Source organism: Capra hircus, chromosome 2 (genome assembly GCF_001704415.2).
Source record: "Capra hircus breed San Clemente chromosome 2, ASM170441v1, whole genome shotgun sequence".
NCBI lineage: Eukaryota > Metazoa > Chordata > Mammalia > Artiodactyla > Bovidae > Capra > Capra hircus.
The window spans coordinates 41,083,613-41,099,235 of NC_030809.1; the positions used below are offsets into that span (position 1 = coordinate 41,083,613).

Sequence of the window (15,623 nt, forward strand, 5' to 3'; positions counted from 1 at the left end):
GCTGAAGCTCCAATGCTTTGGCCACCTAGTACGAAGACCCGACTCATTAGAAAAGACCCTGATGCTGGGAAAGATTGAAGGCAGGAGGAGAAGGGGACGACAGAGAACGAGCTGGTTGAATGGCATCACCGACTCAATGGACATGAGTTTGAGCAAGCTCAGGAGTTGGTGATGGACAGGGAAGCCTGGAGTGTTGCAGTCCATGGGGTCGCAAAGAGTCGGACACAACAGCAATAGGTTATATTACATATACATTATATAAAATCTAACCTAATAGGTTTACTAACCTAACTTTGATTTCCTTAAAGAAAAACAAGGACTTAAAGATATTTCCAAAATATCTGAATTTTTGTTGCAATTTTTTACAAGTTTTTCATCTATACTGACTTGTAGGTGTGTCTTAACAGTCCCATCTTTATAAAGACTCTCCAAAAATGTAACTTAGCTTTCATAAAGCAAATTATTTTTTGCCTTAGTTTATACAGCTTAAAAAACTGAATTATGTAATTACAACAAAAATTACAAGTGCCCTAAACAATTTGGAAAATGGGGCAGTAGGGTACTGGAGCCAGCTCTCACCAATTCACATGAGCTAACTGAATACATCTTTCCTAGATCCTCATTTAATGACATCACTTTGGTAGCTTGAAATTAGCCATGGAGGAGCATTTACACCATGGATATCAGCAAACATTTTTTAACATTTTTTATTGGAGTATAGTTGATTTACAAAGCTGCATTATTTTCAGGTGTACACCAAAGTGAATCAGTTATACATATACATATACGCACTTTTTTCCCATATATGCCATTATAGAGTATTGAGTAGAGTTTCCTGTGCTATACAATAGATCCTTATTAGTTAACCTATTATATATAATAGGTTAACTAATATATATATATATATATATATATATATAGTAGTATCAGCAAACATTTTAAATCAAAGCTGTTTTTTCAGAGAACCAAGTGTTAAGCATTTACCAGCACACCACAAGTATTGGGTATAAAGTGGTCCTGCAGTATCCAAGGGTGGTTGGTTTTAGGAGCCCCTAAAGATGCTGGCTGCCGTCTATCGGGTCACACAGAGTCAGGCATGACTGAAGCGACGCAGCAGCAGCAGCAGCAGCAAAGATGCCAAAATCTTGATGCTCAAGGACTTTATACAAAATTGTGCAGTACATTACAGTAGATCCAGTCGGCCATCTGTATCTGTGGATTCAACTGTACTAGCAAAGAGCCTACTGACCAAGACCCTTCAGAATGCTCTGGGCTTCAGCCAAGATATTTTATAAGGAAAGTGGTTCAGCAGAGTATGGTTAAGAAAATTCCTACTTTATCCTCAAGAGGGGCCAATGGAGGATAATAATTATTCTTCACATGTCTTTTAAGTATTTTACTTTGACAGAAGTTAAGAGAAGAGTATTATTGTTTCTTAAGTAAACTGTCCAGTCTAAAACCCATTGATTCTGTATTCTTACCGTTTTGTGATCATTAACAATCATTAGTTCCAAATATTTCATTTCTTCAAACACACCACGGGATGGCTGTAGAAAATAAAAATATGTGATCAGAATGGTGGCTAAAGAAAATATCTCTAATGCTGACTGTTAAATGGAAGACTGACTTAGAATTTCAGAAGAACTCTTTGCTGCTCGCTTTATGAACATCCTCAAAGAAACTTGGTCAGGGAAATGGAAGGAAAAACTGACTATAAAGTGTGAGTAAACACACAATTGGGCTTCCCTGGTGGCTCAGTGGTAAAGATCTGCCTGCCAATGCAAGAGACATGCGTTTGATCCCTGGTCCGAGAAGATCCTTTGGAGAAAGAAATGGCAACCCACTCTAGTATTCTTGCCTGAAGAACCCATATAGTCTGTAGGGTCACAAAGAGTCAGACCCAACTTAGCAACTGAACAAAAAAAGACAAAACATACAGTTGGGCTTCCCCAGTGGCTTAGAGATCAAATATCTGCCTGCAATGCAGGAGACCTGGAGAAGACATGGGTCTGATTCTTGGGTGAGGAAGATCCCTTGGAAGGGGAACTGGACACCCACTCCAACATTCCTGCCTGAAAATCCCCAAGGATAGAGGAGCCTATTGGGCTATATAGTCCATGGGGCTGCAAAGAGTTGGACACAACTGAGCAGCTAAACAACAACAAATGTACAGTCGTTCAGAAAAGAACTATTTTTAATTATCATTAGGTCCTCATCCAGATAGAGAGCAGCTCAGGTGGTTTTCATACAATTTTTACATGTAAAAATATTCTAGAGAAAAAGCATAATTATTAATATGTTAAAATAAATAAATCTCAATAAGAATAGCATAGTACATCTGGAATAGGTACCAGTGTAGTCACATAGAAACCTGAATTCAGGGGAATGAAATTCTCATAATACTGTACTAATTCCTAACCACACAACTTCTCAAAGGGACAAATGTTGACAATTATCATATTCTAAAGTTTGATTAGAACTTATAACCCTATATGCGAGATAGCAAAAGAGACACAGATGTAAAGAACAGACTCTTGGACTCTGTAGGAGAGGGAGAAGGTGGGATGATTTGGGAGAATGGCATTGAAACATGTATACTATCATGTAAGAAATGAATCGCTAGTCTAGGTTCAATAGAGGATACAGGATGCTTGGGGCTGGTGCATTGGGATGACCCAGAGAAATGATATGGGGAGGGTGGTGGGAGGGGGGTTCAGGGTTGGGAACTCATGTACACCTGTGGTGGATTTATGTCAATGTATGGCAAAACCAATACAGTATTGTAAAGTAAAAAAATAAAATTAAAATTAAAATAATAAAATAAATAAATAACTTTCATTAAAAAAAATAAAGTTTGATTACTAGATAATCCTTTAAAGAGCAAGGGCTAAGTATTTTAACTGTCATTTGGACTATCATTTGTTTTTCATAGTTAGAAGAGCACATGGTGATTGATCAGTTTATATTTGATAAGACTGGACTGCAGTCAAACATCAACAGTCTATATAAAATGTATTATTACCAACTGCAATTTCAAGAGTAACCAAAAACAGATCTTCAAGTTAAAGAAAATTGTATCCATAATCACCATAATACAAAGACAAGGTCATAAAAGAGAGGGTGATTTGACCTATCACTAAGTTCTCGATGGCTGGTGGTCTAATTTTCCACAAGAATTACATTTAGCAAAACACTATCTTAACTGTGCAATTTTGGGGAATTCCCTGGCAGTCCTGCGGCTAGGACTCCACATTCTATTACAGGGGCCTGGGTTCAATCCCTGGTCAGCAAACTAAAATCCCACAGACTGTGCAACACAGTCAAAAAACTAAAAAGTGCAATTTTCAGTATAATTACTCATTAAGTTATCAAGCAAATTACCATGTAATCCATATGCTGTGGAATTAATTTTTGGTTACATAGCATTTACCATGTAATTACTAACAGTCCCCATCATTACAGCTTTCTAACCTATTATGAAATACACTAGGAACATAATTTCAATTCCAAAGCCCCTATACATTTATCAATACACAGGAGCTCTATGAAAGTTGTTGATTATATAATTACAGGATTCTTATTTAGTAACTCAGTGCCACACTCACATTTACTGCTCTCTTCCGTCTCCTTTTCAACCACTGTAATTCAGATAGAAAAGGCCACTGGTCACTGCTTTCCATACCTGTGCAAAAGAGACAGAATACCAAAATCTATGTTTGACTGCATTTCAATGGGAGAATGTTTTAAAAATATTATGTGAGGGAATAGCAGCATTGATAGCATTTGTCTTCTCAAAATCAAAATAAACTAAGGTGGAAAAAGCATGCCAATTATTAAACTGTTCACATTTTCATGGTCACAAATGTAATCCAAAAGCATCATTTTCTTCCAAACCTCATGAAAAACATAATCAGCTATTCAAGACTCCTGAGAATATGCATATTTGATCTACAAGCACCTGACCCTAGATATCAGAAAATTTAGAATTCTACTATGCTTAATTCACTTTATTTTTTTAATGCTTTTCACTTTATTCCTTTAATGCTTTTCTTTTCTTAAAGGGTTTTTATTATTTGGCTTCACCAAATCTCCAGTCTCCACTGTGGCATGTGGGATCTAGTTCCCTGACCAGGGATCAAACTCGGGTCCCCTGCACTGGGATCTTGGAGTCTTAGCCACAGGACTACCAGGGAAGCCCCCTTAATTTATTTTAGAATTAAAAAGAATGCACGGCATAACCTTTTGCATAAATTACTAAAAACGTTTGGTACTGATACACAGAAATAACATTGCATACCCCAATAATCCAAAAGCGGCTTTTGCCAAATCTTAAGCGTGCTTAAGATGCCTCAGAACCAGATCATGAGAGAGAGTACCAGCTGGTCAAAGAGCAGCAAACTTCCACGAAAATCTAAGGATGAACCTCCCTGAAATAACTCTGTTGAATATGGCCACAGTCTACAGTTTCTAACACAGCTTTACATCTGAGTTTCATATTTCAGTCTTTCCATTGGAAACGACTCTTCATGCTTCATTACATGAAAGCCACATGAACTGCCCACCGACACTGCTCACTCCAGATCTCAAACCAATTCCACTTTCCAACAAGCCTGCATATCTACCAAGCTTCAAGTCAAAGCTTCTAGTACATAAAACAGAATGGCTACTTTAATTAAAACTTACTGAGATTCTTCATTTGCTTAGAATATTGTCCCGCCAAGATTTTCTGGATTATATGCGGCCGACCTGTGCTTTTCTGAAACAAAAACAATTAGTCAATTAAAACGCAAGATATGATTACATCTGTATGGAACAGTGCTAGCACTTTCTCTAATATCCTCCTTAAAATGGGAACATTTATATGCTGATGGTTTAGTTACCAAAAATGAAAAGTATATGTCTTGTTAAAAGCTGAACTTCAAATAAAATAGAGCATCATCCAATTGCCCCAGTTTAGATAAAAAGCATAGTTTCATTAGTACTCTTAAACCTTAACTTTCTTCAAACACATGCATAAGAAATTCACAAGAAAGAAACAGCAGTGGGCAATGACTGCACAATGTAAGATGAATACTTTAACACTTCTTCAAAATGCAAGTAAAAAGATATGCCAACTTTTGCCAGCAGGTTGGCAAAGGTTTAAAAATTATGACAACCATAGTTAATTACAGTTGCAAGGCAAAAATCACTCTTACACACTGCTGGCAGCACAGGTCAGAGAGAAATTTAATACGTCTATCAACAATCTTGAACATATCCATATCCTTTGCCTAAGATATACTTTTATTAAAGTCTTATTTCCATCATTATAAGCTTCCATTACTGAGTGCAAAGGATGCGTTACCAATTTACCAATTTAATGCTCATAAGCACTCTATATGTTGCATATTTCATTGCCACTTGACAAAAATATTGAGGTTCAGAGGATACATTAATGAGTTAAAATTATATTACAAAATAATGGTCCATTTATTTTTTAAAATATGGGAACGTATCACTGAAAAACTGGAAGAATGCGTACTGAAAGGTAAAGAGAAGTTGTCCCTAGGGGATGGGATAATGGATAAATACTATTCAGTTAAATATTTGCTTAGTGCACTTTTCCAAATTCCCCACAATGTTTTATAATCATAAAAAAAAACTTATTTTAAAAAGTGATCTTATTAAGTTACATAAAAGACATAATAATTAAAAGTTTTGCCATTCATTTATTATTTGAGAAATAACATGAGTTCTCACAGGAAATACCCTATCCATATTACTGGACTTATAAAGCATACTAAAATTAGTAGTAAATTAAATATCAAAAATCTAAATTCAACTACCATAGACTCTTAATTCTGGTATCAGGGAAAAGATACATGGAGTGATGAAACCCACAACTAGCAACATAATTTTAAAAACCAGCTAAAGTTTCAAGCATTGCTTCTTTCCCTCTCCCATGGTAAAGATGAGGATAAATCGTTGCATGAATGAAAGGCAGGCAGTAAAAAGGAAGGCAAAAGAGAAAAGGCATTAAGTATATAACAATCAGCTCCTGAAGAAAAGGATTATGGGTTTAACAATGCAAAACCAATGCTGTAAACATTATGGTAATAACACCTTATAAATCTCTTTAACAGTTTAATAGACATAGTCATATATATTAATTCATCAAATGTGTAAAATTGCCCTATGAGGGATGTAATGGAAAATTATTTCATTTTACCTATTTAAAGACTCAAGGCTTAGAAAGTTGTTATTTGGGGGGCAGGGGTTGGGGTGTTGCTCTTTGGCTTTGTTTTTGTTTTATTTTAGGGTCACAGGATCCTTAATCAATGCCAGAAATCAAAGTCAATTTTTTACTGTATGAATGTGCTGTACATAGTTTATCTACCTACAAGTAGAGTAAGGGAAAAATATTTTACTTAATCATAATGTCTTTATCTATCTAGGTGGGGTGATCTTCATTATCTGATCATTTTTAAATTATCAGTTAAAAATAATACTGCTTTACTCAAACATAAAGACTTTTCTGCCTCAAATTTGAAACTACCCCATATTCATACACATGTTGCCATATAAAGAAAATAAATACTTATCTGTTCAACTATTATTATCAATAGCCTGAATGACTATTGCCTGTCTCTAAATTTATCTTATCTACATTTGAAATTTCCAAAGACTTAAAAAACACCTTTTTCTGCTCGCCATCAATGACTGTAATATCCTGATGCTATCACTTTCAAACTGCTATTTTCCCATCAGCAGTACTTTTCACTGTTAGGACTTCCCAACTGATACCTCTCAGCACCTTCACCTCCTACGGTCTGTTCCTCTCCAAGCCAGCAGAGCTCCTTGCAGTTCCTAAAACGCACTGAGAATGCTCCTACTGCAGGGCCTTTGCACTTCTTCTCCTGCGATACACATCCAGTCCCCTAATTTCCTGAAGGTCTTCATCCAAAAATCACCACCTCATGTGCCCTGCCCTGGATAGTTAATATAAATTTTCACTCTCCTCCCTACCATTACAAGTGGCACTAGTGGTAAAGAATCCGCCTGCCAATGTAGGAGATGTAAGAGATACAGTTTCGATCCCTGGGTCGGGAAGATCCCCTGGAGGAGGGTATGGCAACCCACTCCAGTATTCTTGCCTGGAGAATCCCAAGGACAGTGGAGCTTGGCAGGCTACGGTCTACAGGGTTCCAAAGAGTCTGACTCAACTGAAATGCCTTGGCATGCACCACCTTCCCAGCTTCATTTTTCTCTCCTTAGTATGCACTATCTAGCATACCATATAAAATTACTTATTCACCTATTTATTCCTTTCTCTGCCCCTGAAGACTACACACTCTATTAGCTCAGGTTCTGTGTCTATTCTGTTCACCATTTTATCCCCAGAACCTAAAATAATATCCAGTATGCAGAAAGCCCTTATTACAATATTGATGAATATGTGTGCTTAGTCGCTCAGTTGTGTACGACTCTACGATCCCATGGACTGTAGCCCGCCAGGCTCGTCTGTCTATGGGGATTCTCCATGCGAGAATATTGGAATGGGTTGCCATGCCCTCCTCCACAGGATCTTCCCAACCCAAGGGCTGAACCCAGGCCTCCTGCATTGCAGGCAAATTTCTTTACCATCTGAGCCACCAGGGAAGCATGAATACATAAATATACCAAATTTTAAATTTAGTTGCATTCTATTAGTTAGCAACATGATCAGAGTACATGATTTCTTTTTTCCAGTTTTATTGAGATATCATTGACATATAGCACTGGAAAAGTTTAAAGTATACAACATAATAATTTGATAGATGTATATTATACAATGAACACCACAATAAGTGTAGTTAATATCCATAGCTTCACTTAGTTATGCATTTTTTTCCTTGTGTTGAGAACTTTTAAAATCTATTCTCAGCAGCTTTGAAATGTACAATACTATATTGTTAATGACAGTCACATGCTGTACACTGCATTCCCAGAATTTACTTAACTTAAAATTGGAAGTGTATTCTTCTAACCACCTTCACTCATTTCTCCCACCAGTCTCTGGTAACTACAAATCTGTTGTGTTCACGTGAGTTCAGTTATATAGATTCCACATACAAATGAGATCACATAATGTTTGCCTTGTTCCGGCTGACTTAACTCACTTAACATAATGCCTTCATGATTTCTTACCTAGGTTGCTGGCCTATGCATGACTCTAAATATTATCTTCTTCCATATCTCAAAAGAAAAATAAATACTGTTTAATATAATCATAGTTGAACCCACAAATCTCCCCAATGAAGATTCTTAGACTCATAAAAGTTATATATATACTTGCTTACAGTCATACAACTATCTAAAGACCATGAGAATAAAAGCTTGCTTAAAGGAAAACAAATTGGTCAGTATAAAACAAAGCATCTTATCCGTTTTCTCTTCTGACTGGGAAGAACTGATCTTAGCTTCAGAAAATATTTGAGGCCTCTTACCATCCCTTATTGACATGCCACCTCCGACATGCAACCTAGGCTCCCCCGTCCCTGGGATTCTCCAGGCAAGAACGCTGGAGTGGGTTGCGTGAAAGAAGTCGCTCAGTCGTGTCCGACTCTTAGCGACCCCATGTAGTGCTCTAGATAAATGTATTTTGAAATCTACATGATCATCTCTTGATTGCTCAAAAACAAAATGCTGGAAAAATAAAGCACGATAAAAAAACTGATGTTACAGTCACACTCACCTCATTGTGAACCAGGTCCAGTGGTTCTATCATATACACAAAGGTATGATCTTCAAACATACCACTACGACACAAGAAACCACAGAAAGAGAGTTAACACATATGGCAAACACACTGTCTTTAAAAATGAGTACATCTGAATAAATACCTTTATTCTGCCTCAAATCAAATTCACATATCTGCATGGAATCACCCTGTGGTCCTAGCACTGCACTAGACAATGTCTAGGCTACAGAAAGTGCAAAAGGTGTACAAGAGAAGCATACACATTATACCTGGTATGACTGATTAGTTTTTGGAATTAAATGAACAGATAAGAAGGTCAAATTGGGATAGGACTATTGATGCTGTTCTCATATCTTGAGTTATTACCAAACCATGTACAACTAGTACAAATTTGATTCGCAAATCCAGTATCATCTGTAAGAAAACAGGTTCTTAGTGTATAAGAATAATCTAAAAACATTTGATTCTGAAGAGGCAAATAGAATTATCTTTATGCTTGCAAATTGTGAATTTCTAACACTGTGTTGGGAACCACATTTAATTTTAAGAGACACAGGATTTTTTGTAAAGTGTGTAAATAAGATTTTCAAGATCCTTTTCATCACATGGCCGTAACAGATTTTTCCACAAAGTGCTACTGTGTTTGAATCTAAAAGGCACCTACAAATGTTTTTTAAGAGCCTGCCTGAAAACCGAAGCATGGGCTCCTCTTCTTTCAAACCACCCTTGCCTGGCCACCTTCACCTTATCCTTAGGTTAAGCTGACTGATAGTTCTTCTGGGAAATACCTCTGCGAAACCTTTCTGGGCTAGGTTTGGCCACCCTCAAAGCCCCTGTCCTTCTCCTCCACAGTACCCACCAAAACGGCAGTTAAATAACAATCTGTATAATTATTCATTTAATCTCTAAATCACCTGCGAGCTCTAAGTGTTAAGAGAGCGGGGACTATGCCCTCCTTGTTCACCACATCCAGTCTCTATCCCAGGACTGGTACAGAAGAGTCACTAAAATAACTGTCTTTGAAAGACAAGATGGAAAGGGCGAAAGGAACGGATGAAAGCCAGGGGATTCTCCCTACGAGAGCCCCACATACTGGAGTCCATTGCAGGTTGACAGAGCCACCCTTGAGTCCTTGACATCTCTGATGTTGCCATGGTAGTAACAGTGCTCTCCACCCTGTAATACAGAAGAAGATTTTACCAGTAAATTACTCTGTCTCCAGCATGATTCTCTCTTTGGGATGCATCTGTAAAGCCAAAAGAAAGGCAGGGATGATCCTAGAAACGCCTCCAGGTTGTTGTGAAATCTCAATGTTTCAACTTTTCTATAAGAAGCAGGTGTATATTCGATGTAATGAAGAAAAGGCTTTAACAGGAATAAGACATTAATGCTGCTGGAACAACTTTTATACCTTTCCTAAGCATGGGAGGGAGTAGACACTTAGCAGATATTGTTAGGGAATAAAATCTTCTACATAACTGAGGTGATTCCCCCAAAGGTGGTGTTTATCATCATTTTTTATGGAAAACTACATAAGACTTGGTGATTTGCTTTCCTACCTTTTAATATCAGTTGATAAATTTTTTAGAAATAACATATGAACTTACTTTCCAAAGGCAAATAGTAACTGCAAGACCTATTTAAACACACACACACACACAGCAGTTCCCTAGCACTTTCTCTCACCTCCTCCATACCAACTATTTTTAACACTTTCAGCTGTTTCTTCTGCTGTTTACCTATGTATTTCTGAATGGAATATTTATACTGTTATATCCTAATTTATTTCACTTTAGAAATTACCTTCCTAATATAGAATCTCAAAAACTCTTCTTGCCCACAATACATTCTAACACACATCAGAAGCTTTTGGTTAAATTATATTTAGCGTTTGTATTATGACTACACAAACATTGTTCATAGCTGTGCCACTCCGATGACATCGTCTTTCATGCTCTATTTTAAAATTTTTTGAGACCTTTTCTTTCTTCTTTGCTTTTCCATGTATTCAGCATGTGTACAGACCCTATTATCTAAAATGTTATCTACAACTCTTCTCCTATGATCAGTTATAGCAGGTAAGTTATCAAATCCATTTTGTTCCTGGAGACACCCCGCTGGTTTCACCCTCATGCTAGGTCTGATGCATGGCTGCATCCCAGGACTGTTCTATAGCATGATCCTGGAACTCCTCTGTCCTCCTTCTGTATTGAATCCTAGATCCTATGTCTTCTGCTTTCATGATCCCCTTTCCTGGAGGTACACATCCTCTGGTAATCTGTTGAAAAGGTATTTATGAAAGATAAATCTGAAAGTTGAAAACCCTGTTTCCATCTTCACACTAGATCATGTGGGTGGGGAGAGAACTGTAGATTGATAATTACTTTCTCTCAGTATTTCAAAGGCATTGTGCACACTCTTAAATCTTCTAATGTTGAGAACTGGAAGTTATTCGAATGTTAAACATTGTCCATACAATCTATACTTCCCTTTTCAAGAAGATTGCAGGAAATTCTATTCATATCCATTTTCACAAAATCTCATGATGCACCTCAGGGTGGGACTTTGCTTATTGATTGTGCTGGGCACTTTCAAATCAAGAAAATGCATTCTACCCAATATTCTGTAATAACCTACATGGGAAAAAGAATCTGAAAAGAATGAATATCTATATATGTATAACTGAATCACTTTGCTGCACACCCTGAAACTAATACAACATTGCTTTTTTGTTGTTTTTTTTTAATTTAAATTTATTTATTTTAATTGGAGGCTAATTACTTTACAATATTGTATTGGTTTTCCCATACATCAAAATGAATCCGCCACGGGTGTACACATGTTCCCCATCCTGAACCCCCCTCCCTCCTCCTTCCCCGTACCATCCCTCTGGATCAACCCAGCCCCAAGCATCCTGTATCCTGCATCAAACCTGGACTGGCGATTTGCTTCATATATGATATTATACATGTTTCAATGCCATTCTCCCAAATCATCCCACCCTCTCCCTCTCCCACAAAGTCCAAAAGACTGTTCTATACATCTGTGTCTCTTTTGCTGTCTCACATACAGGGTTATCGTTACCGTCTTTCTAAATTCCATATATGTGCGTTAGTATTTTGAACTGTGGTGTTGGAGAAGACTCTTTGGAGTCCCTTGGACTGCAAGGAGATCCAACCAGTCCATTCTGAAGGAGATCAGCCCTGAGATTTCTTTGGAAGGAATGATGCTAAAGCTGAAACTCCAGTACTTTGGCCACCTCATGTGAAGAGTTGACTCACTGGAAAAGATTCTGATGATGGGAGGGACTGGAGGCAGGAGAAGGGGCCGACTGAAGATGAGATGGCTGGATGGCACCACTGACTCAATGGACATGAGTCTGAGTGGACTCCGGGAGTTGGTGATGGACAGGGAAGCCTGGTGTGCTGCGATTCATGAGGTTACAGAGAGTCGGACACGACTGAGTGACTGAACTGATACTGTATTGGTGTTTTTCTTTCTGGCTTACTTCACTCTGTATAATAGGCTCCAGTTTCATCCACCTCATTAGAACTGACTCAAATGTATTCTTTTTGATGACTGAATAATACTCCATTGTGTATATGTACCACAGCTTTCTTATCCATTCATCTGCTGATGGACATCTAGGTTGCTTCCATGTCCTGGCTATTATAAATAGTGCTGTGATGACCATCGGGGTACACGTCTCTTTCAATTCTGGTTTCCTCAGTGTGTATGACCAGCAGTGGGACTGCTGGCTCAAAAGGCAGTTCTATTTCCAGTTTTTTAAGGAAACTCCACACTGTTCTCCATAGTGGCTGTACTAGTTTGAAACTAACACAACATTGTTAATCAACCATACTCCAATATAAAATAATTTTTTTAAAAAACCCTACAACTCCACATGAAACATATTTGAGCATGTGTCAGTGCAGGTAATAATAATATATATATTAAAAGAGTAAAAGAAGAAAATGCATGCATTTCAGTTCTGGGAAACTTCTATTGTTTCTCTGATACGCCCCTTCCTTTCCATTCTTCTCTACAAATCAAGCTTTTTACTAAAGCAGAGGAATGGCTGCCTGGCTTGCTAGGGTAGGGAGTAGATCAGGGATTTAGTACCTTCTCCAAGTAGACTTTCAACCAATCTTTCTGTTTTCTGGTACTTTCAATTCCTGGGGCTTTATGGGTGAAGAAACACAAGTTGGCTTGGTTCTGCTTGGTTTTGTCCCAGTGGAACTTAGCAGATCAAGAAAAACTCAAACCTAGGACAATCATCCATCTGCTTTCTAGCTCCTACAATCTTATGGACACCTCTTATTAGCTGTTTTCTCTTCTCTTAATCCTTGTGGGTTTACACCCTTTTTTAAATTCCTTAACTGTTATTTGAGTATGTCACTATAAGGAACTAGAGATAAATATAAGCACAGAATCCACACTGTCTAACCAGAAGTTTCCTATTTTTTTAATTTAATATTGAAATGTAATTTCCCTCATGGCTCAAATGAGAAAAAACTCTGCCTGCAATTCAGGAGACCTGGGTTCAATCCCTGGGTTGGGAGGATCCCACTCCAGTATTCTTGCCTGGGAAATCCCACGGATAGAGGAGCCTGGCAAGCTACAGTCAATGGGGTCACAAAGAGTCGGACATGACTGAGACACTAACACACATACATATAGTTGATTCACAACGTTGTACTAGTTTCACATGCATAGCAAAAGGATTCAGTTATACATACATCTATGAGTAGAAGGGACTTCCCTATAGCTCAGATGGTAAAAAATCCGCTCGCAATGCAGGAGACCTGGGTTCGATCCCTGGATCAGGAAGATCCCCTGGAGAAGGAAATGGCAATCCACTCCAGTATTCTTGCCTGGAGAATCCCACGGACAGAGGAGCCTGGTGGGCTACAGTCCACGGGGTCACAAAGAGTCGGACACGACTGAGTGACTAGCACACACACATACTGAGTTAGAGTCCCCTGTGCTATACGGCAAGTCCTTGCTGATTATTTTATATATACAGTGGGTATATGTTAATCCCAAACTTCTTCAACAGAATATTGACTTTGACTTTTTATTACTGATTTACAGTCATCTCGATCACTGCTTATTAAGCTGTATTACAATAGCCTCAGATGATATTTAAGTGTGTAAAAGGGTACACCCACATATCAAATGACCACTCCCCAATTAACTTAGTTTGTTTCCTTTTAGTAAAGTTTCAATGTTGGTTTCTAAAATTGGTATTACAATCTTGTTACTATTTTGTAAAGTGTTGCTTTTGCTTCTCAAAAATCTACTCCCAGGGCACAAATATTGACTTCTATATACTATGTCAAATTCTATTTGCATATTCAACGCCGGAACTTGTTGGGGCAAATGGTTAATTTGAGAATCCAGATTAATACCTTGTAATTAAATATCAGACTCTTCCCATGATTCTAAAAACAACCATAGGAAACTGTAAATTCCATCAAATCAGTTATAGAGCACTTTGTGTCACACCAAAAAGCTATCTTGAGTCAAGTGACTGTTAGAAGTGCACAACAAACACTGTCATATTTACTTGACTTTTCTAAGAAAAGCTCTATTTTTTTATATTTTCCTGCAAATAATCTTTTTTCCCAGAAAATATTTCCAAGTCTTTTCTTACACTTCAGTTTCATTCGCTTGTACTGAAAACTGAAAGCTGATGCCCTTTGGTACCTGTTTTAATTAAGGTAGAATATCATCTGAAGGGAACTGTTCAGTTCACGGTATATGTGGATGTGGATCACGATACTTCCAGGACTTTGAGACTTGCAGTAATATCTAATCCCTGATGTTTATCATCATAAGAAAGCTTTAATATCTAACTTGTGTAATTAGATTAAACACAACACACAATTTGGCAAGTCCTAATTTAGCGTTAGTATTAGTAATATTAGAAGACTTTCTGACTTCCTTATTACTTAATTTACACCAAGTTTTTGAGAAAGCATTACCAGAAAAATACTATTTGGCACCTGTCCAGATTATGTAGCACTTTGTTAATGTCATCACAAAGTAAGATCTTTGGGTATTTCATATTAAATAAATCCCCGTTGAGAAGTATTCTCTCTTGGGTATCAGGCTGACAGGAGCAGGTCAGGTCAGGCCTCTTCCAGGGGGAGGGCCTTGTTAATGAAGACACTGGATAGTCAGTTCCCAAGGTGCCTCCACCCAAGGTACTAGCCAGCTGAAACCCTCACTGCTTAACAGTAACTGCCATCTCTGTGTACAAACAGGGAGAGAGTCACAAAGTGCTAAAAGGCTCTGCCGCAGATAGTGGAAAGCTAAACTGAATCCCACATCTGCAGGCTCCAGTGTTTCTTTCTGAAATCAGGAAGGCCTCAGACAGTTCAAGAGCACTGGTCAGAGACTTTGAGATCACCACCTATGAGGGGGTCACAGATCTGTAACTAGGCAAATGGCAGCCAGGAGAATCAAAAAGGGCTCATTTGATGCATGACACAGGTCTACATGTGTCTCCATGGGCATCAGCATTTTCAGATTAAAAACTGTTGGGTACTTATATTCAACAAAAACGGAGAATCTAATAAATAGAGATTATTGCATCAGCATTTTCAGGTTAAAAACTGCTGGGTACTTATAGTCAACAAAAATGGAGAATCTAATAAACGGAGATGATTGCATTGTCAAAGGGACTTAAAATAGGATGCATATACCTGAATTTGAATATTGCAAAATAAGGATACAAAAAAACATTTCAGAGAATTGGACAACTTGAGAACCCAACACCAGTTTAATTGTTTATCTTTGCTAAACTCAAGGGGAAAAAATGTCCAGGTATCAGAACATTTACATGTGCTAATTTATATATTTATATATCTATAGCTGTACTACATAAATTGTAGTACTA

General features: G+C 37.7%; 1 protein-coding gene across 5 annotated transcripts in view; it reads right to left on the bottom strand.

Moving 5' to 3' along the window:
- ADAM23 (ADAM metallopeptidase domain 23) overlaps positions 1-15,623 on the bottom strand; it is a 190,404-nt gene that overhangs the window by 66,849 nt on the left and 107,932 nt on the right. For all 5 annotated transcript variants that reach the window (XM_018060423.1, XM_018060433.1, XM_018060415.1 and 2 more), the window contains exons 5-9: positions 9,813-9,895; positions 8,714-8,777; positions 4,684-4,756; positions 3,606-3,682; positions 1,482-1,547 (exon numbers count right to left, since the gene is read on the bottom strand). In XM_018060423.1, coding sequence (XP_017915912.1) covers positions 1,482-1,547; positions 3,606-3,682; positions 4,684-4,756; positions 8,714-8,777; positions 9,813-9,895 — 363 coding nt within the window. The remainder of the gene's footprint in view (positions 1-1,481; positions 1,548-3,605; positions 3,683-4,683; positions 4,757-8,713; positions 8,778-9,812; positions 9,896-15,623) is intronic.